This window comes from Gekko japonicus, unplaced genomic scaffold (genome assembly GCF_001447785.1).
Source record: "Gekko japonicus isolate JY-2015 unplaced genomic scaffold, Gekko_japonicus_V1.1 scaffold211, whole genome shotgun sequence".
Lineage (NCBI taxonomy): Eukaryota > Metazoa > Chordata > Lepidosauria > Squamata > Gekkonidae > Gekko > Gekko japonicus.
The window spans coordinates 286,300-314,218 of NW_015164187.1; the positions used below are offsets into that span (position 1 = coordinate 286,300).

The following is a 27,919-nucleotide window of genomic DNA, read 5'->3' on the forward strand; positions in this document are numbered from 1 at the left end:
ATATTTAATTTTTAACCCCAATGTTAACAATGTACTGAAATAAGACGTGTTATGTGTGTACTTTATGGAAAAATGAAAATAAACTATTTTTAAATATATATATATATATTGTTTCCAAGCCTGCTTATGTGTGGGAACAAGTATCATTTGTGTGAGGCAATACACATTAGCCAAATTTTAAAAAATTAAACCCTTTTCACTGAAATTCAAGGTGCAATACGAAGTATGTCAATGCAATCAATAGGATGAGACATCTAATAAGCAGTGTAATAGTAGGACTGTAGAAGTCCGAAACAAAGCATAATATTGGACATGGTATATTAAACAATGGGAGAGAAGGTGGCACAGTATAGCTGGATCTTGTCAGATCTCAGAAGCTAAGCAGGTACTTGGATGGGAGACCGCCAGGGAAAACTCTGCAGAGGAAGGCAATGGCAAACCACCTCTGCTTCTCACTTGCCTTGAAAGCCCCTTGTTGGCCGTAAGTTGGCTGCAACTTGACAGTACTTTATACACACTTGTTAAACAATGCAGAAAATAAGTAGAAAACAATGCTGTGAAAGCAAGATAACACATACAGATAACAGATACTGTATGCAGTAGAATAGTCCACAGCCCCACTGCCTTTATTAAAGCACCTTTCTGAACTATTCCATTATGATGTAGCCCTATAACCTTTACAAAAGTACCCTCCTGAACAATTCTGTTTTACATAGTTTACATAGTTTTCAGGATGACAGCAGTGTGGGAGTCTTCTTGACCTTCCAAGGTGGGGGCCGCAACAGAGAATGCGTGGGTACAGGCAGTTAACTGATCTTGCCCATTTTAGCAGCCTTTGAAGGGCTAGGAAATTCAGTAGGAAGTCTGTGCATTTCCTTTCCTAATAACTGATTTCCCCTTTTTATGCACTACTTGGCTTATTCTGCTAGCAGAGATTGCAGAGGTTAACCTACCGTGTTGTTAGGAGATTTTATCTATCTACTTTATTTATAGCCTGCTTTTCTCACGGAGACTCAAGGCAGATCACAAGATGTAGAACAATCCCATCCCATAGCAGGAGATATCCAGTAAATAATGCAATAGGACCAGGATTTCAAAGATTACAAACAATGCAAAAAAAGTATCAGACATGATATGTCAAACAGAGCAAAAAAATGTAAAAAATAGAAAAGAATGCAGTAAGTGCAAGGGTAATACATATAATAAACAGTGGAATAGACTACAATCTTGTCTCCTTTCTGAACCATTTTGTTGTTATGGCCCTATTGCCTTTATAAAAATGCTCCCCTGTGCAATTCTATTTTACATAGTTCATGGGATGACAGAAGTGTGGGAGCCTTCCTGACCTCCTCAGGCCATTCCACAAGGAGGGGGGCCACGACCACCACAGGTAAAGCAGAAGTATAAGTAGCTATTGCTCTTATCTATTTGCATGGTCACACCTTCAGAAGGTTTTGCTCAGATAGGCAAATCTGTCATCGTGGAGCATAGCAGGAGAGGTGGTCTTGAAGATATGAGTGTCCAAGGCCATGAATGGGCTTTGTGCGTGATGACTAGTATCCTGAATGGCATCTGATAACTGACAGATAGCTAGCCAATGGAGTGACTGCAGAATGGGTGTAATATGCATACTTTGCCTAGACCCTAATAGTAACTAAGCTGATGTTTTGTTAACGGCTGAAACACTATGGAGAAGATCCAAAAAAACTTCCCTCTGTCTCTCTATTCACTTTTCCTACCCTATGCATAATTTTATCACCCTCTATCCTTCCTCAGCCTTATCCCCCCCCCCAAGTTAAAAAGTCCCCGACTCTTTAGCCTTTCCTCATAGGAAATGTGCTCTAACCCCTTAATCATCTTGGCTGACCCTTTCTGCACTTTTTCTAGCTCTGCTGTATACTTTTGAGATATGATAACCAAAACTGCACAGAGTACTCCAAATGAGGCCACACCACAGACCTATGCAGGGGCATTACAATATTGGCCTTTTTATTTTCATTCTCTTTCTTAATACTTCCCAGCATGGAGCTTAGTGCAGTGTAGCACTAGTGACAGGCAAGTGCCTGTTGTAGTCCAAAAGCTAGTACAGAGTGGGCCTCTACATGCAATAGGAAAACTGATGCCACATCAGCAGTTTCAGCCTATCAGAGGTAGATGCGTGAAGCAGCATCTTCCTGTGATGGAACAAAACACCTTTAGGGGCGCTGTAATCCAGGCTACTGTTTCCTACTTGCTGGGGAAATTTACTGGATGAGAAACAATACTTTAAGTGTCAGAAAATTTTTGCCTTTCCTTCTCTGTAGAATAATGACCTTTTGTGTAGATCGTGGCTTGGCTCTACTAGCATGCAGCCCCCAGAGGATGAACTACTGTGTATTTTAGTGGGTGGACAGAGGAACTGTGGGACTGTGATAGAGAAAACACAATAAGAGAATTCTAAAAGAATATTACAATAACTCCACATGATACATTAACCAATTATCATAGATCCAGAGGAGTTAGCCATGTTGCTGCAAAATAGTAAAAAGCCCAGTAGCACCTTTAAGACTAACAAACTTTATTGTAGCATAAGCTTTCAAGAAACACAGCTCTCTTCATCAGATGCATGGAGGGGATGAAGAAACTGGTCAGATATATATAGGTGGTAATGGGAGGGGCGAGAGGATGGAGAAAGTGTTAGTCTTAAAGGTGCTACTAGGCTTTTTACTATTAACTAATGAGACACTGATTCTAATTCAGGTGACATCTAAACTGGGGCCCTGATCACTAGGTCTCCAAACAATCACAAACAATTTAATTTCCAAAACTTAGAAGACAACACTGATTACTACTATTGTGAATGGTTTCTGTAATTTTTCTTGATTGCATTTGAATTTTACATAATTCTATCATATCTCTGTGTCTGTATTTCTTGGTTCTTTGACACTGGGAACATGTGTGCATGGGCCAAAACAGAGGCCCGTTTTACTCATCTGAAAAAGCGGACTATAGTTCACGAAAGTTTATGCTACAATAAAAAAGCCTAAGGTACCGCAAGACTCCTCCTATTCAATTCCCATTGTTTTCAATAGGACTTTCCCACACCTATGATAACTTTAGTAGGGTTTGTTGTTGTTGTTGTTCTGTCGCAGTCGAGTCCGACTCTTCGCGACCCCATGGACCAGATCACGCCAGGCCTTCCTGTCTTCCGCCGTCCTCTGAGGTTTGCTCAATTTCATGTCTAACCATCTCATCCTTAGCCGTCCCCGTCTTCTTTGACCTTAGTAGGGCTAGGGGAAATTTATTTTAAAAGAAATGTCAAACATCATTGAATCTCATTTAAATACAATTTTAAATATCTCTTTGTATACTTTAGTAAAGCTTTTTAAGTTCTGATGAACTAGGACAGATACCATTTAAACTGGTCCATCTAGCTTTCCCAACATGATCACTGTCACACCTGTGCTTTGTGCAGGCATGACAGGGGAGAAAGGGGAAGGGGGGGCATTACAGCAAATTGTGTGGGAACAGGTCGTGTGGGCAGTTCCATCCACCTTTGCTTCATGTGCTGCTGCTCCTGCCTCACTGGAGTCATATTTTTACACTCCCATGTGCTTATAGCCTGTGTCATTGTCTACCAGTGATTTTACAGACACTAACAAATTAATGCCCATCACATACTATTCACAGCTATAGAAACAACAGCTCGGGCCAAAGCCATACTTTCCCAATGAGAAAATACTACAATTCACATGCTAGGAAAATATCAGCTGAGTAGCACTGTGCTTTCCTTGTGCAATAAAAAGAATTATCTGACAAAATCTTAAGTGTTGCAATTAATTTCCAGTAACAAATTGTCAGTTAGGTTGAGACTTGTTAACAGAACATATAATCTGAAATGCAGTTGATGGAGTCAGAAGAGTTTATTTGATTGGTTGAAGGATTTTAAAAGGCTCTCTTTAGAAATATGATGGTGCATTATGCTCCAAATCCTCCCTAACAGGTAGAACAAGGATTAACTATAGGTCTGTAGTCTTTACTGTGCAAGTCTCTCATTTAAATGCAGTAGAAATTCATATCCAAGAAACTATTAGCAAAGTTATGCCTACATAATAGCTTTCCTGAGTCTTTGCTGCTGCTGTAACCCACTGTGCTCCCAAAACATCACCTCCATGGTACAGCACTGGGTACAGTATGTGTATGTGGGGGGTGTCTGCTGCTATAGGAAGGAGAATCAGCAAAACTAGCATCCTTCACCAGTGGAATTCCCCACCCACCATCAGAAAACAAGCACTGAAAGCTTATTAAAGTATAATTTATTATTTTAAATAAACAAGAAACTTGCCTATACCACTTTTATGTTTTCTGCAGGTAAACCAAAATCAGGTGTTTTGGTATGCTGATGGATTCTGCATTTGAAGAAGAAACGTCTGTTTAGGATGATCATCATAGATTCATCGTCATCTAGATTGGAGGATGGCTACCTTTGATGTGGATGATTTTGCCATATTGACCTGTGCCACAGCTCCAGGCTACAGTATTGTAACACGCTCTACCTGGGTCTGCCCTTGAAGATAACTCATAAATTTCAGCTGGTGCCTCATTTATTGTGAATTCTTTTAAATATATTTTGGGTCATGTTAAAAATTCATCCCTTTTGTAAGTCAGTAATTCAGTTTGTTAACAAAATGCAGGGCTGTAATACACCCCCTCATGCAAAAGTAATTCTGTTGGGTTTCGTAAAAGGATATGTTGCCCTTTCAAATGCTAAGCTGGTAATAGAAGCAAAATGGGGGGGGGGGATTAGAACTTCCATCCGAGAGTTAATGTTTCCACTTTGTGTACAGTACTGCCTTATTAACTATATTAATATATTATCCAAAGGCCCAAAGAAAGAATGGTCAATGTTCAGATAAATTTATTGATTAATGGGCATTATTCACAATGTTTTGGAATAATAAGGTGAGAAAGTGTTTCTTCATGAGATTTTCCTTTTAATGTCAATTTTTTACCTTTTAGGTATTTTTGGTTCCAATTTTAGAGGGCATACATTCATGTATTCATTAGGTAACTTGACCATGTATTGCTCAATAACTGTTTGGAAACAGCAGTCCCACTGGGCTGGACCAAAGTTTCTGGTCCTGCTACCATACAGTTTTTTTTAAATAGCATGCAGGGTGCTCAAAAAGAAAGCAGTGTAATGACCATGGCAGGGAACAAAATACCTCACCTACTGTATGCTGATGAAACAGTTCCTCAGGGAAGGCAACTGCTCTAGCAGGCTGTAATGGCTCCAGCTACATGTACCACAAAATACAATTCTTTACATCTTTCTTCATAAATCAAGACCTTTTCATCTTCTAGGACACCTCCTTAGTCACTACCTATAGCACGCAAGTTCACAGCCTGAATCTGCATCTGGGACTCATTCCAAAGGCAGATGTTTCTCTTGAAAGTGGTGGGTCTTGTCGAGACAAGAGCTGAAACCATCACATATTAAAATTTCAGTTATCCATTTCTTAAACCAATCTGTTGCTTCGGAAAAAAACTTACTTGTAGCAAATATATTAAACTTTAACATATGATGGGAAAGTTAAAACGTGTGTGTGTGTGTGTTAAGTGCCATCAAGTTGCTTCGGACCCATGGTGACCCTATGAATTAATGACACTATATTGTCGAAGGCTTTCATTGGCTGTTGTAGATTTTCTGGGTTGTATGGCCGTGGTCTTGGCCTTGTAGGACCTGACGTTTCGCCAGTAGCTGTGACTGGCATCCTCAGAGGTATAACACAGAAAGACGGTGTACTCTCTGTGTCAAGGTGAGAAACATTTTTCTTCTGCCTACCATTTTTCTTCTCACCTTGACACAGAGAGTACTCTGAGGATGCCAGTCACAGCTACTGGTGAAACGTCAGGTCCTACAATGCCAAGACCACGGCCACACAACCCGGAAAATCTACAACAGCTAATTAATGACACCCCCCCCATGTCCTATTGTTAATAGCCTTGCTCAGATCTTGCACCCTGCTTCCTTTATAGAGTCAATCCATCTCATGTTGGGTCTTCCTCTTTTCCTGCTGCCTTCAACTTTTCCTAGCATAAAGTTAAAATACACCTATACTATTTACACGTAGCACATTAAAAAAACACATTGAATACAAATTACAATGTTTCATTTAACTTGATCCGTGCCCTTCCTGGCTTATTAAAGCTGGCCATGAAGGGTTCCAAGGTGCCCAAAGGGAAATTATTAACAAGTCCCTCTCTGAGGGGCGTTCCTGGGGGCACTCAAGGAAGCGATGGTCCACCTTCTCCTAAAAAAACCCATCTCTGGACCCGGCCAAATTGGTGAATTACCGGCTGGTCTCCAATTTGCCCTATTTGGGCAAATTAATTGAGAGGGCGGTGGTGACGCAATTACAGGGCTTTATGGATGACACCTCCATGTTAGATTCCTTCCAGTCTGGCTTCCGCCCAGGACGTGGGATGGAGACGGCAATGGTCTCTATGACTGATGACCTCCAGAGGCATCTGGATCAGGACGGGTTGGCAGTACTGTTGTTGTTGGACCTGTTGGCTGCATTCGACATGGTTGACCATCAGTTGCTGCTCCACCGCCTCGCTGATGTGAGAATTCAGGGGCTTGCCTTGCAATGGCTTGCTTCTTTCCTCCATTGTCGGGGACAAAGGGTGGCACTAGGGGAACAGCAGTCCAGGAGGCACCCGCTGGAATGTGGAGTGACTCAAGGGGCAGTGTTTTTGTCATGACAGGGCCAGGGGGGGCAAGGCAGAGAGGGGGAGTTCACAGTCCAGTCCGAGAGTCAAGCCAGAGATAGAGCAAAACAACCAGAGCAAAAGTCCCAATACATAAAGCCAGGCCATAGTCAGAGTGTTACCGAGAGTCAGAGTCCAGATAGGCAAGCATCGAAGTCAAGGTGCAGAGCCGAGGATCAAGAGCCAGGGGGTCGTCAAAATGCATACTGGAGTCAGGAGCCAGGAAGTCAGTCAGTAGCCGGATACCAGGAACAGAGTCAGAGGTGCAGAGCTTCTGGTCCGAAGGACGAGTTTGCCAGCACAATTAGTCAGCAGTCAGAGACCTATTCAAATAGCTCGCTGGGTTGTTAACTCATTAGTGCCTCATTAGCACTTCCTCGCAAAGTCCTTGATCCCGCTAGAACTCTGGGCTTATTGATCTCCAACCGCGCAAGTGTGCCTCTTTGCGTCTGGTTGCCAAGTCCCGGCGTCTCCGATCCCTCAGTTGGTCGACAGGTGGCGGAGAATCGGGTGGCGTGCTGCTGGGGCGAGGCACTGCCTGATCGGTTTCAGGTGCAGGCTGTTCTGGAGGCTGGTGCTCATCCTTTCCGGTACTTAGGTTTGACAAAGACTCCCGTGCCTCCGATGGTGTTAAAGGCACGGAGTCCTCAGTTTCAGAGCTCCCAGGCGCCAGGTCGGGGGCAGGCATGACAGCTTTCCCCAATGTTATTTAACATCTATATGCGCCCCCTTGCCCAGATAGCCTGGAGGTACAGGCTGGGATGTTACCAGTACGCTGATGACACCCAGCTCTATCTGATGCTGGGTGGCCAATCGAACTCCAGACTGGAAGACTTGGACCGGGCGTTACAAGCTGTGGCTGGTTGGCTCAGGCTGAGTCAGCTGAAACTGAATCCAGTGAAGACAGAGGTCCTGTGTGTGGGTCAGGGCGGTATGGGGGTGGGGGTCCCACTCCCGACCTTCGGTGGGACACCATTGGTGCCAAAGTCAGAAGTTAGGTGCTTGGGAGTGCTCCTGGATACCTCCTTAGCAATGGAGGCCTAGGTAGCAGCAACTGCTAAATTGGCCTTTTACCATCTTCAGCTGGTTAGGCAGTTGGCTCCCTTCCTTGACCACAGCGACCTGGCCACAGTGATCCATGTGATGGTCACCTCGAGACTAGACTACTGTAATGCTCTCTAAATGGGGCTGCCCTTGTCGCAAATTCGGAAGCTGCAGCTAGTGCAGAATGCCGTGGCCAGGCTGCTGATGGGCCTGCCCAGATGGAAGCACATCCAGCCTGCACTGAAGGTACTGCACTGGCTGCCAATAGTATACCAAATTTGCTCCAAGGTGCTGGTGCTTACCTTTAAAGCCCTATATGGCCAGGGTCTGACATACCTGAGGGACTGCCTTTCCCCATATATACCCCAGAGCAGTGTTCCCTCTAAGCTGTGGAGTCTTGTGAGCAAAAACTCTACTTTGTGAGCTCCTGGCATTGAAGTTGTGAGCCAGCGATTTGGCTTCTGCATAAATTAGTTTGTTCTGGAGCCATCCTTCCTGAGCCGAGACAAAAATGTGTGAGCCAGAGGCTAAAAAAATGTGAGCTAGCTCACACTAACTCAGCTTAGAGGGAATACTACCCCAGAGAGCACTGCGGTCGGGGTCACAGAACCGACTGACCCCCCCCCCCGGGCCCCAAAGCCACCAAGCTCGCCACTACCAGGGCCAGGGCCTTTTCAGTGGCAGCTCCTTGCTGGTGGAATGAGCTCCCAGAAGAGATCAGGGCCCTGTGGAACTTCTTACAGTTCCGCAGGGCCTGCAAGACGGAGCTCTTCCACCAGGCTTTCGAGTAGGAGCTGCCCTGATCATTACCATCAATGAGCCTGGCCCTTAGCCTAACATCTGGCCTAGACCATTGTGTGCCCCAAGAAGGCCATGAGCTGGATTGTCTGCTTGCAACACCCTTAGTACGTCATCTCAATTAACTAATGACAGACAATTAGCACCTATGATTTCATCTGTATCTGAATTGTTTTAATGTGATTTAATGTGATTTTATGTGGTTTTATTGGTATTTTGTACCGACTGTATGAGCCACCCTGAGCCTGCTCGCAGGGAGGGTGGGGGTACAAATTGAATTAATAAAATAAAATAAACTTCTGTAAAGACTCTCATTAAAACCTTTTATCAGACCAAGTTCTGTAGCTAAGTTTGTGGATAAAGCCTTAATTAGGAATAGTTTTTAAAAATGTAATTTTACTGATAACTGTTTTCCTCATTCCTGACAGTTGGCTAACAACAGCATTCTAAACTGCTGTATCATTCCTTGACGTTTTCCCCAGATTTCCCTGTTATGTGCAACATGAAACCCCAGGCAACTATTTTAAAGCCTTTTATTATACAGTTCAATTAAATGCCCCCATTCAGAATCACAATGACACAATCCCTTCACTTGGAGAAGTGTTAAATTACCAAAACAGATCTTTCTCTTTTCAGTCATCCAGATACTTACACATATATGATCATCATCCAGGGATCCAAACTATGACGTCAGTAATACTGATGGATCATACAGCACTGACTTGGGCAGAACCCAGATTCAGCTAAAAGTGTCCTGGTACCCTGCTTCATTTCAGGAAATTCTCAAACTTGAGCTGAATACTCAACAATTTACAACATAAATGTACACAACATGACATTATCAGAGACTTATCAAAAGTATGGAGATTTTACCCAAGATCTATGCTCCAAGTCCTTGGTTTTTATTGCTCTCATGGAGCATCCAATGTAAATCAAACAACATTTGCAGAAAATACAGTAGATGGTCTGTTTAGAAGTACGGGGGGGGGGGAACACCTTTTAAAATGAATTTTCTTCTATTTGGGAGGTCTGTGTTAGATGTCACCAAACCCATTTTACAAGTTGCACATCTACCGCAATGGAACATGCCCTGTGGTAAAGAAGATGGTTCCCTAGGAATATTACAAATGGTGTCAGAATGTACTAGCATGTCTTTAAAAAAAATGGTTCTTCTGTATATCGCCAAAGGTCTTTACTGGCACTCAGGTATATCACTTAAAATATGCCAATGCCTCTGTATAATTTTACTAATGACTGGTGCCAAGTTAGTAAATTGCATACTGCATACCACCCTATTACTTGTTGAAGACACGTTATTGTCTGCAAATAATGTGGCTCTGTTCTGAATAAGAGCTCTACTTTTAGATTCCTGTAGGATTTCATAAAGGTAATCTCCAGTTGAAAGCTGCTGAGTAAGTTTGTCAATTTCGCTGGTTGATGAGCTCCTTTTCACTCTGAGGTATTGGCCATATGGCAGGTTTCTCTTAAAATGATTAGGATGGAAAGAACAGAAATGTAAACAGGTGTTGCAATCAGTGGGCGTTTTATAAAGGGCAAACACCACCATATTGTCAACAGATCTATAAATAATAGTATCCAAGTATGTGACTCTCTGTTGACTATGTTGCCCCACAAATTTTATGCTATCATGCAGTCAGTTCAGCCATTCCAAAAATGCTTCTATATATTCCATACCATCAAAGATTATTAACAAATCATATATAAAGCATTTATAATGCAGCAAATATTTAAAAAATTGATTTTGGTGTTCATTCAATATCCACCTGCTTTCAAAATCATCCATGAACAAATTTGCCACATTAGGGGCACATGGACTGCCCATTGCTATGCCTTTATACTGTAAACAGAATTGCTCTCCATATCGGAAATAATTATTTTCAATGATTAGATTGACTATATCCATAAGGAAATGTGTAGGCAGAAGTTCAACTGGTCTAGTATCTAAAGCATTCATTAGGGCAGATCTGGCTTCAGGATGGGGTATGTTAGAATACAAAGGAAGGGAAGCCTTCCAATTTAGAAATAAGATCCTTTGTATCCTTTAAATAGGAGCTGCGGTGGCTCAGGTGGATAAGACGCTGAACTGCAGGCTGTGGAAGGTCAGTAGTTCAGCAGTTCGAGACCTGGGTGCCACATGATGGAGTGAGCTCCCATCTCTAGTTTCAGCTCCTGCCAAAAAAGCAAGAAATTGCAAGTAGATAAATAGGTACCACTTCGGTGGGAAGGTAACAGCGTTCCGTGCGCCTTGGTGTTTAGTTTAGTCATGCCGGCCACATGACCACGGAAACGTCTTCAGACAGCGCTGGCTCTTCAGCTTTGAAACAGAGATGAGCACCACAACCCTAGAGTCGGATTCGACTGGCTTTCGAGTGGATCAGAAATATACCCCAGATTCAGGGCTTTTTGTAACAATCTTAAGGATATGTTGGTATGGTCTGTAGGGTCCTGTTGTAATTTACAATAATATGTCTAATCCTCTAGTTGTCTCAAGTTCTCTTGTTGATAATCTTCAGAATTCAGAATAACAATCCCACCACCTTTATCCGGTTGCTTAATAACTATAGATGAGTCTGAAGCCAAACTAGTAACAGCTTAGTCAGGTTAAAATGCTTCCTATGATGTTTCTGTTCCAAATAAAATTGACAAATTTACTCAGCAGCTTTCAATTTGAGATTACATTTATGAAATCCTATAAGAATCTAAAAGTAGAGCTCAGGCCGATTCCACACAATCACTTGCCCCGGTGTCAACCCCCCCCCCCCCCCAAAATTTACCGAAAATTATACATGTCCCATCCCCACACGTTGGTCCGGATTGGCAATAGATCCGACTTAATGGTGTTTCTCCCCAGATTTTCCGTCTCTGCTATTTCAGGATCTTTTTTTTACTACAGGGTTGAAGTCGGGGCATTGTAGTGGGGAACTTGCGAATCGCGGCTGTCCTCTCTCCACCCCTTTACCACCCCTCTGCTTCTTTCCCTCCCCTTCCTGCCTCTCTCCACCCCTTCAACGCCCCTCTGTTTCTCTCCCCTTTCCCCCCCCCTTCCCCCCTCCCCCTCCCTTTCCCCTCCCTTTCCCGCCTTGGCACGAGGGTTTTTTTTGTTTCCCCCCAGTGTTGCATTGCAACACAATACTATTCCATCATTGGCTGGCATTTAAATGTCCTTTTAAATGTACCTCTGCTGTTTCCCCATTTCTGTGTTACAATTTGCTATTTGTACAAAAGTAGCACCATTGTTTAAAAAATGCATTAAGGGTGACATGGAGGCGTGGACAAAAAATTTTCTGGGGCTAACCCACGGGCTGTAGTGCAACTGTTGAAAAGATGGGGACAGGGTAAAAGCCGGAACAGGCCGGAGCGGCCCGGAACGGGCATTAAACACACAATAGTACCGCAAAAAACAGTGGCATGCATTACAGGCTCTCCAGAACAATATTCTAGAAGTGGAAAACCGGAACTCTCACTCTTTTATTAACCCTTTCTAGGCTAAAATGCCTCCGGAACACCCCGGAACGGCCCGGAACGGGGGGGGGGGGTCAACAGTGGGAGGGCTTCTAATGTCCTGGCCCCACTGGTGGACCTCCTGATGGCACTGGTATTTCTGGCCACTGTGGGATACAGAGTGTTGGACTGGATGGGCCTTTGGCCTGATCCAACATTGGCATCTCTTATGTTCTTATGTTCTCTTATGTGGTATGCAGTATGCTATTTACTAACTTAGTACCAGTCATTAGTAAAATTATACAGAGGTATTGGCATATTTTAAGTGATATACCTGAGTGCCAGTAAAGACCTTTGGCGATATACAGAAGAACAAAAATTTTTAAAGACATGCTAGTACATTCTGATACCGTTTGTAATATTCCTAGGGAACCATCTTCTTTACCACAGGGCATGTTCCATTGCGGTAGATGTGCAGCATGTAAAATGGGTTTGGTGACATCTAACACAGACCTCCCAAATGGAAGAAAATTCATTTTAAAAGGTGTTCCCCCCCCCCGGTACTTCTAAACAGACCATCTACCGTATTTTCTGCCCATGTTGTTTGATTTACATTGGATGCTCCATGAGAGCAATAAAAACCAGGGACTTGGAGCATAGATCTCTGGTGAAACATGGTTTTACAGACACCCCACTTACAAGCCATTATCGAACTATGAATCATTCCCCTGATGACTTAACATTTTCAGTGCTATACCAATTAAGGAGCCACTCTTACAATAGGATAGATGCTCAAAAATACTTTACCAACAGGAGGTACATTTTATTCACCTATTTAAGTCACTGGAACCAACAGGTCTTAATCAACATAATGACTTGTCCTTTTTCTTTAATGATGCCTTTATCCCTTTAAGACATCTGTGATGCCATTCCAATCAAACACAGCTGGGACAATTTGCCCTTTACTATATCATGCCACCAGTTGGAATGTCTAACTTAGGAATCTTTTTGCCTGCTAGACGTTTTATTATTATTATTATTTAAAAGCTTTATTTCCTCTCCTAAAAAGGAGAGATATTTCGCTTAGTTAGAAAGGGGAGTGATGTTTTAACTGGTAAAGTATATAGTAGGAGCAAGAGAAAGGTGAGTGATGTTTTAACTGGTAAAGTTAATCTGTTAGTAATATTAAAATTTTCTTCTTTGGCTTCTTCTGTGTGTTGTCAAACTTCTTTTTTCAAACCGGTTAAATACATTGTCTATGTTAGTATATTTGTAGTGTCCCAATGGTGCTCCGCTAGCAAAGTCTTTTCCAACGATTTTTAAAACGATCATCTACGGGCTGGCTTCTTTTAATCTCCGAATTCAGGCAGGAACTTCCTCTGTTTACTCCTCTCCGGTTTCTCGGCTCCTCCTCCGGGTCGCTGCTTCCGCTGTCTGTTTGCAAACTGCAAATGCCATAATCCTTGCTCTCTGGTGCCTCTTCAAAAGGTCTCTGGCTTTGAGAATGGTTTTCTCCTTTTTCCATCTCTCGCTTATATGTTTAAACACTGCCATTCTCTTAGCTGGACCTTCTCTCCACAACTGTTGACTTATAAAAGCGCTTTTCAGGGCACTTTCTCGCTTGTCACAGCTCTATTCTTTTCTCACAGTCCCAGTCAAGGTCACAGTCACACGCAATCTGTTTATTTAACAGCCGGCACAGCTTCTCTTTTCAAATTCTATTCCCCCCCCTTTTTCTTTGCTCAAAATCTCTGTTTGCGGGAGAGGGGGTTTCCCCTCCTTCTCCCTTAAGTCTTTTCACTGGGGGGGGGGAACGTGCTTAATTCTTTTTCCAGTTCGACAACTCACCGTTTCAGCCGCTCTTCTTCCTTTTCATTGCTCAATCGCTTCATCACTCAGTGACATCTGGTGGCTCCGCTAAACCCCGTACGGGGTCGCTTACGCAGCGAGGTCCATTGGGGCATGGCGGGAGCCTCAATTTCCGACCGTTCGGCCGAGAAAGAGGCCCCCGCCTGCGCGCCCCGGTTCAGAGCCCCCTTGCTGGGGCTCGTCTGGGTCTCCACTCATGCGGATCCTCCCCTCGGCCGCGCGCCCCGAGGATGCGTCCGCCATTCGCCTGCTAGAACTTGATCCCATTGAGTTGTGAATTTGCTAACAGGCCTTGGACTCCAGTTAATAGGAGATTGTGTTTTGATGTGTTCATGGTCATTATAAGTATATTTTATTGATTCTTTATCTGCATGATTTAAAAATTTTCTTTGCAAGAGTTGTAGTTTCTTTGGGTTTTTGTATTTTTATCCACTATGACTCACTATACCCTGTGATGAAGGATTGTCTTCTAAACGGTTTTAAGATTACGTACGATACTGTCGGGGTATACTGGACAGTATTTTCTCTATGGACTGTTATTGCCCCTAGGAGGGCTTGTGGACTATTTTGGATTGTATCACTTTAAGAATCGTCATTCTGTGGTTTGTGTAACTGTATGATGTGCCTTACATTCTTTTGAAATGGTGTATGTATTTACATATTCAATATATTTCTATGAGTATCCTTGGGTGCCTCTTTAAAAAATTGGGAGAGTTTCTACCTTTCCATTTCTGGATTTCAGTGAACCTGCTTCCTTTCTTGGAGATGCTCTGGGTAAGAAGTTTAGAAATTTCAATTCATTCTTAATTACAGTTTGGATTAGGAAAGTCACATATGCTCATATGTTTTTAATTGTTTTTATGTATTTCAGTGTGATCTGTTTATCTCTCTCTTCTCTAGTCACTTTGTGAATTGCTTGATTACTTTTAAATACATTTTAAACAAAAATACTGAGTGATTACTGGCTAGAAAATACAAGTTTTCCACAATGAACCTGGAATAAGTCAATAAACTTATTTTCCCTTAATGTCAGAAGACTGACTGCTGTAAGTAGTGAATGTCCAAGCGAAAGCTCACTCATCACACAGTATTGCGATCTGAGTGGTTAGTGTGTTGCTTTAATTCAGCCAAAGTGGCTTTTAGTTCCTATGTTGTTGTTTTAAAGTAATAAGAATATAAGAGACGCCAATGTTGGATCAGGCCAAAGGCCCATCCAGTCCAACACTCTGTGTCACACAGTAGCCAGAAATACCAGTGCCATCAGGAGGTCCACCAGTGGGGCCAGGACATTAGAATCCCTCCCACTGTTGACCCCCCTCAAGCACCAAGAAGACAGAGCATCACTTGCCCCAGAACTACATCTATTGACTATTTACCATGAGCATAGTCAAGCACAGTCATCAGCCAAAATAACCTAAACCTAAAATGTACATATTTCAGCTCATTACTGACTGCTACATTGTACATTATACAACTTTCTTAAGTAACACTATAAAACGGTGGGTTTGTCACTAAGGTTACTAACTTTTAAATTAGTCCCTCTCCCATTTTACAGTATCAGTTTGATCTACAAGCAGTTATCAGGTGATGGCATTTAACTTCATACCTTGAAAAGTATCAGTCCACTCATTAAACCTCTATTAAACAGAAAGCACATTTTTCCTGTCCATTGCAACTTTTTTTGTCCTTCACCTGATGGCCTGAAACCACCAACTATGCAACAAATGTATCTCATAAGGTAAGGTACTACGTGGATCACTCTAGGGAGCAATAGCAAAGAGTCTCAACACCCACACTTTGCACCTGGCAACACTTTTGCTATCACTCCCCAACCTTATTTTATGCACTCACTAATGTGAAGTAATCCCTAGCCTATCTTGCCAGGCCTGTTTGACTGGTTAATAACTAACTTACACACTGCAATTATAGCAGATAGGCAACTCCCAAAGCAGTGGAAACTCCTCCTGCATTTCTCTTGCCAACTTTCTCACATGGTCCACATCTAGCCAAATTTATTCTTCCAACAAACCATTCACAAAGAGTAAATTCTTCATAACAGTGTCCTATTGTCAACAGGTGGGCAAACTTGATTATGGCTTCTGAGTGGCTTGAAAGGACAATGAGATTCTGGGGTTCTGAGTGCCCTGATCCTAAAACACCATGTTTCTGCTGACTTCTCAAGCATCTTTTGGGCTTGCTCATAGGACAAAACAAAACAAATACAGCCAAAGTGCTGGGCTTGAACCTTGTAGTCTTAGATTTATGACCTATTATGACCTCATTAAAGAGCCAGTGTGGGGTAGTGGTTAGAGGATCAGACTGGAATCTGAGTAGAGTTGTCAGACCACTGGTCCTGGAGGGGATTCCCCTGATTTTCAGGCTTAGATCTGCAGGCCAGCTGGCTGGCTGGTGGGGAAGCTCCACCCTGAACAGGGACCTTGCCAGGTGATGTCTGCAATGCAATGACATAACCTGGAAGTGATGTCGTTGTGTTGATTTGAAGCCAAAAACCCATAGAGTTTTGCCCAAAAACTAGAGTGTCCTGGCAACCCTAAATCTGGGAGACCCAGAATCAAATGCTCACACAGCCATGAACTTTGCTGAATTACTTTCAGCCAATCACTCTATCTCAGCCTAACATATCTTATATAGTTGGTGTGAGAAAAGAGAGAGAGAGCCATGTACACCGCAATGAGCTTCTTAGAGAAAGGGGCAGATCAAAATGCAGGGGCTTGTGAAGAAGAAACTGAAGGGAAAAGTAAGGAGGGTCAAATGCTTTTGGGAAGTTTGGAGACTATTTAAAACTACAATCCAAGAAGCTCAGATAAAATGTATACCACAAGTTAGGAAAGGTACAAATAGGCATAAAAAAGGGCTTGCATGGTTAATGAACAAAGTAATGGAAACGGTAAAAAGTAAGAAGGACTCCTTTAAGCACTGGAAGGCTAGTCTCAGTGAGGTAAATAAAAGGGAGCATTTTGTTGGACCAGATCACGCCAGGCCCTTAATAATGTTGAAGCTTTGTTAGCCCCTGAAGCTTTGTTGACCTGGTGGTTTCAACCACAGTATTAAGATTGATGCTGATTTGTTTTCCCTGGGGGTGTTCAAAACATGTCAGGAAATGTCAACCAATATGTTGAGAGAAACTTCTTCACTTTTCAGACTTCCCACCTTATTAGATTTCCCTTTTCTCCCCTAATGAAGCAGGATGTGTCTACAGAAAAATGCAGCCGAAAGATCTGTTTCTCAGGCAAGATAGTCTGAGGAAGGAAGAAGGGGTATCTTCGCTGCAAAATAAAGCCCCAAGCTCAGCCAGATGTTGCCCATAAACAATACGTTCTAGTAAGCATGTTGGTTTGTTGCTGCAAAATCCGACAAAAATCTTTTAGCAGCACCTGAAAGAATATCAGATTTACTATGACTTAAACCTGCTGGAGTGGTCTCTAGCCAACAAAAACTTATGCCACTATAAACCTGTTGGGATTTTGATTTGCCACGAGATTCTCTTCCACAAACAGTTCACTCAGTACCTCCACCTCCATTCAGTAGTCCTGGTGGACGGATCAGCACTTTTAAATTCGGACAAAAGTGCAAAATATCCCTAGCGTAATTCACCCGTGCTTCAGGATTCCAGACAGAGCAGACAAACGAACTTGGAAATAAACCAACTTCCCGGGAGAACGGAGCTACGTGAGCGAGTCGTTGCGCGTCCGCCGGGGGGAGGGTGTCTTGGAGGGTCTGGGTTGGGGGAGGTAGAACGGTTCTATCCGGCTGCCTTTACTTTGGCGGGAAGGCATAATTCATTTTTGCTCCATTACAAATGGCCCAATGGATGGCCGCAAATGTCCAAATTCATATCTGTAGCCCAATGACGATGGAGGAAGGGGCCCTCCTTTTCGCGCTGTATTCAATTGGGTCGTAGGGGAGGTGCGAGGAGGCTGTAGCGCCGTCCAATGAGCTGCCAGGAGGACAGCGTTCCTTCGGGGCTGCCTATATAAGGGCTGTCTGAAGAGCAGGTTTTCGCGGTGCTGCTCAGACCCGTAGCGCGTCTGCTGTCGCCAGAACACCCACCACTCCACAAGACTTTCAACCTGCCGGAAACATGCGTGAGTGCATCTCAATCCATGTTGGCCACGCCGGAAACATGGTAAGGATCAGCTGTTGCTATTTCAGACGGTACTTTGGTAAGGCGCTGTGTGCACTTCTGTTTTATGTAATCTAAAAATTAACTTTGCCTGCGGTGCGTGCTTCGTTGGAACGTTGGTTTTCCGCTTTTTGTGCCACGGCAGCAGCATTCGCATATGCGTGTCAATTGCGGCGGGGGAGAAGTGCTTTTCCGTGTGAAAGTCTGTGCCTTGTCTCCGTGTGTTCGCGGAATAACCCGGGCGAGAAAAGAGTTGGTTAGAGGGTGCCAGGAGAGGGAGATGGGAGGGGCATGCGTGTCTGTTTGGAGCCTACTGCTCCGAGGACGCGCCCGAAAATGAGTGGAAGGCACTGGCGCTACCTACGTAACGCTGCCGTAGCCGCGATGGCCGATCAGCCCATCGTGGCTTGCGGGAATCCAGGCCTCTTTGCTGAGTAAACGTCTTCCTTGAAGATCCAACACCGCAGGGGGTTTTTTTGTTAAGGGAGGGGGAGTCAAACGGGGGAAGGCCGTTACCTTCCCGTGTACACTACCCACGATCTGCATCTCGGTCGGGGTCAGAAATCAAAATCCTAGCGTGGGAGGCTAAGCCAGCTCCGGTTGCGCTAGACCTCTGCCTCCCACCCCTATCTCAGCATGGCGATTGCAGTAGGCTCAGGTTGTCCTTGCCTTTCCTGCGATCGCGATCTTCTCTTAAAGCGTCGCCTACCGAGATTCTGGCGACCTCCTTAGCTTATGAAGTGTAGTTGGACCATCTTGGAGTAGAGTTGCTCGGGAACATGAAAGTGAGGTCCTGAAACCCAAGGACAAAGACGCCGAGGCGTAAAATGGCTCGGGCCTGAGTCACTTTCTGGGGTCACTTTGAATTGGTGTCTTCGGAAAAAACAAACAGCCCTTCTCTTTGTCTGGACGGGGGAGGGGGGGGGAGGCAGAAATGAGTTTGATCCGAGACCCTCAGTTGCCTCTGCTTTTTTAAAGTCCCTCAAGACTTTTCTATCGTTGGATCTGGCAGGTTGCCTTCGCTTGGTGGTGCAGTTCTGGATACTTTTCTTCTTCTCCTCCTCTCTCCCCCCACCCCAACTTTAAGAAACAGTGCTGCAAAATGGTGGGAAGTTTCTAAAGAAGATGGCTGCCCCTCTATGCTCTTTCCTCCTCTGATGTTTCGACATCATATGACAGACCTCGTAAAATGCTGCTTCCCCCCCTCTTTTTTTTTTTTTACATCGTGGCACAAAGTTCACATTGCTGAAGTAATTAACCATTAATTCTAATTGTCTCATCTTGTTTGCCACAAACTGGCTGCTGAAAACAGGGGGTTTGGTGGTGGTGTTTTGTTTTTTTAACAGTACAGCTTTTTAACCCTTAAACAGTTTTAGTCTTTAGGTCTTCCTTGTTGAATTCTTGCCTTTCTTTTTACAGCTGCATTCTCCATACGGAACTTTATGTTGGGAGTTTTTGTAAAGGATGAAATGCAAAACAAATCTCGCTTTTAAGCAAGCATAACTTCATAGCTGAACACCAAACTGCCTCTTGAAGCGTTTTAAAAAACTGGCAGCAACGGTGTACTGAATTCAGTTGTTGAAACCATTGCCTTCAATGACTGCAAGAAAAAGGATGATTTGTGTAAATGTATCCAAATATTGTGCCATAAAAGCAAAAATAAATTCATGTAGGATGTTCAGAATATGTAGGTTGATGCAATTAAAATTCTGTGTTTTCCCCCTACAGACATCAGGGAGCAGTATGACAGGTAGTAGAAATAACTGCTACATGAGTCATGACAAGGAAAGAGAAAAAGAAACCCTGTTGCTAGAAGTAACCAATGTCTTCTGAGATCTTTTCTCTGCACTGTCCATATTCTTCCGATATCTTCCTGTTATCGCAGTGCTTGAGTTTTAAAACAGAAATATTTAGTCCCCTATTTCTATTGTGCTCTTGTAGCTATGCAAAGTTCTGTGTGTGCTTCTGTGTTCAGATCAATTTAAATCTGTGGGTTAAGTGTCCTCCTCTAGCTGTGCACTTTGTGACTGGATGGTTCAAGTGTCTTAAGCCACCATTCATTCCTTGGGTGCCTCTTAAATGAGACAAGTAATACTGGCAAATTAAGTTTTCATGAAGCCAGCAATTTGTGTGTTGACTTAATGGCTTGAAATCCAGGTACTTTCAGTTGGTTATTTGAACAGGAATGCATTAGAGACGAAGTTGAGGGATTGGGGGGGGGGCAGGTCCTTTTCCTGGGGACCCCCCCAGTTCTCCTGAGTTCTTTCATTGGTTGGGTGGAGACTGGCAAGGGAGTGAATGTAGCACAAAGAAACAATGGTTCTCAAAGAAAGCTCAATTTATTCTGTTATACACTCTTAAGGCAGAAAACACTTTGTAGCATTTTATTATTGAACACAGAATATTTCAACACAAACATGATACATAAAATAGTGCACTTGTATAAAACTCAGAACGTTCTGGACTGGTCACCAAAGTCTCACATGGAGCTTGTTGATGGCCACCCCCCACCATTAGTAAACTAGAGGTCTTCCTTGGACCTATAGCTGCTGATCTACTGATTGCCGTATGTATCACATAGGACTACCACTGATGTGACGCAAGCTAAACTAGAACTGACCCGATGTGCTGACCCAAATCCCTCCCCCTTCTTTCTATCTTTGGGGTCAGGAAGCTCACAGAAAGTCAAGGAAGCGGGTTTCAGATACCCTTTCCATTTTTACTCTGATAGTGACATCCAGGGCTATTTTTGGGCAGGAACGAAGTTCCGGACGGCTTTAGAGTTGGCCACGCCCACTACAGCCAAAACCTCTGCATGTGTGGCTACAGAGGGAAGGCTTGGAGAGTGACACCCCCCCTCTGGCGACTCGCAAGGTGGGGGCTGGGAAGATTGGGGAGGCATTTAAATGCCTCCCTGTGCCTTCCCTGGCCTGTCCAAGGGCTAGATTGCCCAGGCTTCCCGCAGCTGCTGGGCGCCTGGGCAAGCCCAGGGGAGGCATGAGGTGTACCCTGATATGCTAATGAGATGTGATGCCATGGGTGTGGCCTATTATGCTAATGAGTTCATGCTGGGCTTTTTCTACAAAAAAAGCCCTGGTGACATGACTAACTTCTGGAATGTATACGCATCCTCTAAGGCAAAAATCATATACAACAAGTTATTGGTACCAGAAGGCCACAGTACCAACACAAGTCCTGTAGCCTCCTGGGAAACAGAACCAAAGATTCAACTGTAGAGGCTAATTTACTATAGAAATTAAAGTAACGTAGGTTTAGCAGGGGGCTGAGGCTCAATCCAGGCCCTAATTCTGCAACAAAAGTATTCATAATTAAGTTGGGTCCAAGACCTATTAATAAAAGAAGATAAAATCTGAACTATATATAAAACCTTCAACCAGAATAACCTGTAATTAGATTAGGGGGAAAGCTTGGTTATTAATGAATTCCCATTCTGTGTATCATCCCAAGGAAACAAACCTCTCTCATGAGGAAGGAAGACTTGTGGACCTAAGTCTGGCTTTTCTATATGATAGCTTCCCTGATCTGAGAAAGACAGTTTCTTAAGTATTATCCATTACAAAGCCCCATGTGTCTCAGCAGGGATATCTAAACTTCAAAGTGGCAAAATATTGTAGTGCTTTAGGGAGCCCATCCTTGTATGTCCATGTGTTGAGCTGTTTTAGGAAAGTGTGGCTATCTGGTATTCTAATTGGATAACACTCTTAGATGGGTTGACCAGATGACTAGTAGTGCCATCCTAAGTGGTGTTATGCCCCTTAAAGCCCACTGACATTAGTGGACATAGAAGGCTATAACTGTTTAGGATTGCACCATAAGATTCCTACTTCCTTACTCCACTTTCTTATCTCCTACTTTTGCTCCACATGAGTGGAGGGGAAAAGTACATAGACCAAATAAAACCAGCAAGCACTTGGTTTTAAAAAGCAATACTACAGCTGTAGCTAAGATGGTACTGGCAAGTGCTAAAACTCTTAAATTACTTGTTGGTCACCCACCAAAAAGTTGTTAATGCTTAAAGAACAGTAATAACTTAAATTCAGCTCAAGATGGATTGCACACCACTTTGTTCCTCATAAAACAAACAGGTTTGCTTTGCAAGTATGATAAAGAAAGAAGTAATTGTACTAACTTCTCCTCTTCCTCTGTTCCTTTTTTCTCCTAGCGTGAGTGCATCTCAATCCATGTTGGCCAAGCTGGTGTGCAGATTGGTAATGCATGCTGGGAACTCTACTGCTTGGAGCATGGCATTCAGCCCAATGGCACAATGCCAAGTGACAAAACAATTGGTGGTGGTGATGACTCGTTCAACACCTTCTTCAGCGAGACGGGTGCAGGAAAGCACGTCCCTCGTGCGGTGTTTGTTGATCTGGAACCAGCAGTAATAGGTAAATACAGCCCGGGTGGCTAAGATGGATACTAGAGAAGTCTTTTGGGGGGGAGGGTGTATATCTGAAGATCTCTATTTCCCCAGTAGGGATTTATTTCCAGATGTTCTGTTAACCTGTTATGTCTCCATTGAGGCTTGGATACACAGTGACAGCTGAGTCATCCAATAGCGTTTCTTTTCCCTGTTTAAAAACAATTGTTTAATAACAATTGTTGCCAGGGTAAAGATGTAGTTTTTTAATATCCGTATTATTTAGTACTGGAAAGATTTGACTGCAAGTATTTTGTCTAAGGTTCAGCAATAGAACTAGCTGTATGTTAGTTCTAACTGTATGTATGTTACATAGTAGATACTGTTGCGAACACCTTGTTATATCTTTTGAAGTCATTCCTTGGGTTTATGGTAAATTTTTACTTGGTTTTGTCTTGAAACTACTACCCATCAAGTGCGAAGCTGTGCAAACATTACTGAAGGATAGCTAATGTGTTTTAGTTCCACCAGTGATACTTTTGATTTTCATTTCTTGTCACAATAGTCCTATTCTGTAGTTGCTATGTTGCAATTTGAATCAATTAACTTGCAAATTAAAAGTTCAAAATAAAATTATGTATGTACACAATGTAAAACTTTAAAAACATGTATTTACTGATGCGATAAAATATTTCCTTAGGGGGGTTCAGTTAAGGCCGAGCTAAAACTTCCATGTTCTTAGCAGAAAAGACTTGGATGCAAACTGCCCCATACATGACTCATTTTAGAGTGCTTTAAATAACCACATTGGTGACCAGAGTGACTTGTGGCACAGAGGACCAGTTTCCTATAGCTTCAGCCATGTGATGAGCTTACTCACCCTTAGGGGTGTGCAAAAAAAAAAAATTCGGCCACAAGTCACATTGGTGACTGTTCAGAGTGACTTGTGGCACAGATGACCAGTTTCCTATAGCTTCAGCCAGCTTACTCACCCTTAGGGGTGTGCAAAAAAAAAAAATCGGCCTATTCGGACGAATGGGGCAGAATCAATTTCAGCTGGCAGTAAGACTCCCGCATGTCAGTAGGAGCTTTTTGGGGAGTCTTTTGCCAGCCTTATGTAAATTTCAGCCCCATTATATCCTATGAAGTCAATGGCGAAAACATAGGGTATATTCTGGGGGCTGGGGGGAGGGGGATTGAGGGAGATTCTCCAAACTCCCAGGGTAGCTGCTGGAGCCTCTTCCCAAGATACCAACCAAGTTTCAAGAGCATTGGACCAGGGGGTCCAATTCTACGGGCCCTCAAACAGGTTGCCCCTATCCCCTCCATTGTTCTCTATGGTGGGGGGGAGTTACTTCTATGGGCCCCCAAACAGGGGCAACCTGTTTGGGGACCTGTAGAATTGGACCCCCTGGCCCATAGGATATAATGGGGCTGTACTGCCGCCGAAATTTGGCGGCAAGCCGATTCAGATCAGATCAGAGAATCTGAATCGGCCTGCAGCAGCCTGAAAGGGGGTCCAAATGGGCCATTTTCGGGGGTGCATTTGGTTCGGATGAACCGAATGCACATCCCTACTCACCCTACTCACAGGCCTGATTCATAATGTAGGAGAACATTAGTAGAGCTCTAAGGTAGTAGTACAGACTGTAAGTACTAGATTCTACTCTTGGGGGGGGGGAAGCTCTTCGTGCAAATAGGACTGGTACAGCAGAAAGAACTTGTACTCCTTATCTTTGCATGTTGTGCTAGTTTCCTCTTTGCATGGACTTCTTTACATGGGGTCCTGCAGGGTGAAGTAGAGTAGTCCATTCTACTGTTGTTGCCAGCTCACTATGTATGTGTGACCCAAGCTTAAGAAATATGAGGAACTGGAGTAGTGTTGTGCAGGCCCGTGTACCTGAATGCCCTGGACAACTGGCTGTCCATGCAGTTAATAACAACCACTCTGATGCTGCAATCTAGCTAGGTGCTATAAATGCCTGGATCCCAGCTTGCATGTGCAAGCTGGGGATGGGGAGTACCATGCACCACTGGATGCTGCATGTCCAATTTTCCCAGGCTACTAAGCAAATGTTCTGTCTGGTAATTGGCCAGTAGTCAGCTTTTTGGGAGAGTGAACAGTAAATAGCAAATGATTGCAGATTACTGTGTGGGGGCATACAGCGATCTTGGATTTAATTGTCTACCACTCCACAAAATAGCGATTGAACTCATCCTGGTACATTAGGGAGGTTGATAATTTCAGGGAAAGGAAAGTTGTTTGGGAAACAGCACAGGGTTATTATTTTCTGTTATAATGCCTAAACTTTGTATTGCAGATGAAGTGCGGAATGGGACATATAAACAACTCTTCCACCCTGAACAGCTGATTTCTGGAAAGGAAGATGCTGCTAATAATTATGCCAGAGGTCACTACACTGTTGGGAAAGAGATCATTGACTTAGTGCTGGAACGTGTCAGGAAGTTGGTACGGACTATTGTTAAGATTTCAGACAAATTAAAAACTTTGGCATTTATAATTTACACAGTAGAAATATTCTGGGGACTCCAGACTTCTCTGGTAATCTGAGAGCAAAACGTTTCTGTTCCTGTGTTGGGCTCTGTGTGTTGGTGACAGGCAGTAATTCCTTTTAGCCACAGATGATAAAACATGGTAATAACTTGCTTAATGGAGAAGCAAGAGTTGTGTTCATGCCAGAACAATGTCAAGAAGCTACTCATGAGTTTCATTCTCAATATCTAAATAGCTTCCCTATGTAACAAAAAGCTGACCGATAGACACTGACAGTTCAGGCTTCTTAGTCTGTCATCAGACATCTGAGAGAAGCCCAAAATGCAACAAGTTTGTTTCTGCTAACCAGTAAGTTTGAGCAAATAGATCTCCACCCTACCTGGGTCCTATACATCCTCGTGATGTAGGAGGTCTTTGCAAGGGAAATGTGGGATAGGTTTATGTCTGCACTTCTCTTTTTTTTGTGGAATTTGTTTCAGGGGGTTTTTTTGTACGTTATCTTCGGCCATTTCTTTTGTTTATGAACCAGAGAATAAGAAGAAAATGTTGTATGGTATATGAATGTAACTACTGAGAAAACAGAACTGCTCAGCTACTTTACAAACTTCTCACTATTCTAAGAAAACATGAGTGAATTTTCTTCTGTATACAGTAGGATCCAATTTGGTTGTTCTTACAAATGCTTAGTGGTGAACCCCGCAATGAATCATAGATCAATGGGTTAATTAAATAGTAAAGTGTCTTGCTACTCATTGGAAATCCATAAGTAACAAGGGAAAGAGTAAATGAGCTCTTTAATATGTTCAAAAGTCAAGGTGCTTCTATTGGCCTGCTTTCACTTGCATATTTCCCCTCTTTTAGGCTGACCAGTGTACTGGCTTGCAAGGATTCCTGATTTTTCACAGCTTTGGAGGAGGTACTGGCTCAGGTTTTACCTCTCTGCTGATGGAACGCCTCTCAGTTGACTATGGAAAGAAGTCAAAATTAGAATTTGCCATATACCCAGCTCCCCAAGTTTCCACTGCTGTTGTTGAGCCATATAACTCCATCCTTACTACCCACACCACACTCGAACATTCTGATTGTGCCTTCATGGTTGACAATGAAGCGATCTATGATATTTGTCGTAGGAACCTGGACATTGAACGCCCTACCTACACCAATCTCAACCGTCTAATTGGTCAGATTGTCTCCTCGATCACTGCCTCTCTCAGATTTGATGGTGCCTTAAATGTGGACTTGACAGAGTTCCAGACAAACCTGGTGCCTTATCCCAGAATCCACTTCCCCTTGGTAACTTATTCTCCCATTATTTCAGCAGAGAAAGCTTACCATGAGCAGCTCTCTGTCTCTGAGATTACTAATGCTTGCTTTGAGCCATCCAATCAGATGGTGAAGTGTGATCCACGCCATGGCAAATACATGGCCTGTTGTATGTTATATCGTGGGGATGTCGTCCCCAAGGATGTCAATGCTGCTATTGCTGCTATCAAAACCAAGCGTACCATTCAGTTTGTTGACTGGTGTCCTACTGGTTTCAAGGTAAGTGCTGCTAATCAAATTCAAAACTGATTTTGCTCATTTCTAGATGTATAGCTTGCTGAACAAGGATATAATCCACAGCTCACATGAAAAGACAAGTGGAATTAAGATGACTTCAGGGCATGCACATTATTAGCTGAAGTGGTCTTTGATGGGAGAGAGCTTACCTTAGCTGTTGCAGAAGTTGCTTTATGCTGATGAAAAAGGAAATTGTATCCCCTTTGATCACAAAAAAGGCTACTATGGGGATCATGACACTTGCGCCTACAAAAGGTAGAAGGGCCAGCATCTGTAGTAAGGGGAAGTGGGTGAATGAGTGAAAAATATAGCAGGATCCAATCTATATTACACATGGTTCTGTAAATGAGTTTGCTAATTTTGAAATCTATGTTATTGATTATTATTGTCATGTTAACCTCAATAGATTATTTGGAGGGGTTAAAATGGAAAATTCAGCTTTTAATTATATTTAAGTTATAAAATAGTATGACCAACTCTAGAAGGGTGAACTGTTAACTATGTTGAACAAAGTTTGAGCCCAGTGGCACCTTTAAGACCAGCAAGATATTCACGGTATAAGCTTTCATGTGCAAGCACACAGTTATGTTATATGCTCTACTGGTTGCCTGTGATAACCTGCTAAGTCACATTCCACATCTTTTAGAAAAGTTAATCTGAAAACCGCTGCAAGGGAAACCGGACTAGGAAGATGCTCCTCAGGTTGAACTGCAGTTAGGCATTTATGTTTAAAATAATTGGAAACCTGAATTCTTTATACTGCAGACTGGTTTGAACTCTAGTCTGCTGTTCTCAAATTCCAAATGCAGCTCCTTATTTTTGTCTGCTGTTGTAGAAAAGTCTTAAAATATATGTCTTTGTTGCTTTTTAGGTTGGAATTAATTACCAGCCCCCAACAGTAGTTCCTGGTGGTGATTTGGCCAAAGTCCAACGTGCAGTTTGCATGCTCAGCAATACTACAGCCATTGCAGAAGCCTGGGCCCGCCTGGACCACAAGTTTGACTTGATGTATGCCAAGCGTGCTTTTGTCCATTGGTATGTAGGAGAAGGAATGGAGGAAGGAGAATTCTCTGAGGCCCGAGAAGATCTGGCTGCACTTGAGAAGGATTATGAAGAAGTGGGGACAGACTCTATGGATGGTGAGGATGAAGGCGAGGAATACTAAACTTCAGAAAAATCTAATGTATAACTGTTGCCACTTGCTGCCTTGCCTGTAATAAAGTAAATGGGAAGCACATCTCTTAAATGTAAACTGTACACCTAGCATTCCATGCCAGAGTGTTTGGAATAAATGCTTATAACCAAGTAATCTTCCAGAAGATCTTGCAAGTGCTAAAGTATTTAGCTGGATACCAATTAAAATATTATTGCATATTAACTTTGACTACTCTAGTCA

The 27,919-nt window shown here is 43.1% G+C and overlaps 1 protein-coding gene across 1 annotated transcript; it reads left to right on the top strand.

Moving 5' to 3' along the window:
* The first annotated feature begins 18,066 nt into the window (after positions 1 to 18,066).
* On the top strand, positions 18,067 to 27,901 carry LOC107107863 (tubulin alpha-8 chain-like). Its single transcript, XM_015408219.1, has 5 exons — positions 18,067 to 18,073; positions 22,254 to 22,476; positions 24,770 to 24,918; positions 25,825 to 26,505; positions 27,395 to 27,901. Exons 1-5 carry the CDS (start codon positions 18,071 to 18,073, stop codon positions 27,686 to 27,688), a joined length of 1,350 nt encoding a protein of 449 aa, XP_015263705.1. The 5' UTR covers positions 18,067 to 18,070; the 3' UTR covers positions 27,689 to 27,901.
* Positions 27,902 to 27,919: the final 18 nt, after the last annotated feature.

What these genes read in the sequence shown, in the direction of transcription:
- LOC107107863 (XM_015408219.1), top strand. An exon ending in TGGAACGTGTCAGGAAGTTG is followed by an intron (nt 24,919 to 25,824) that starts GTACGGACTATT and finishes CCCCTCTTTTAG; the next exon opens with GCTGACCAGTGTACTGGCTT. An exon ending in GGTGTCCTACTGGTTTCAAG is followed by an intron (nt 26,506 to 27,394) that starts GTAAGTGCTGCT and finishes GTTGCTTTTTAG; the next exon opens with GTTGGAATTAATTACCAGCC.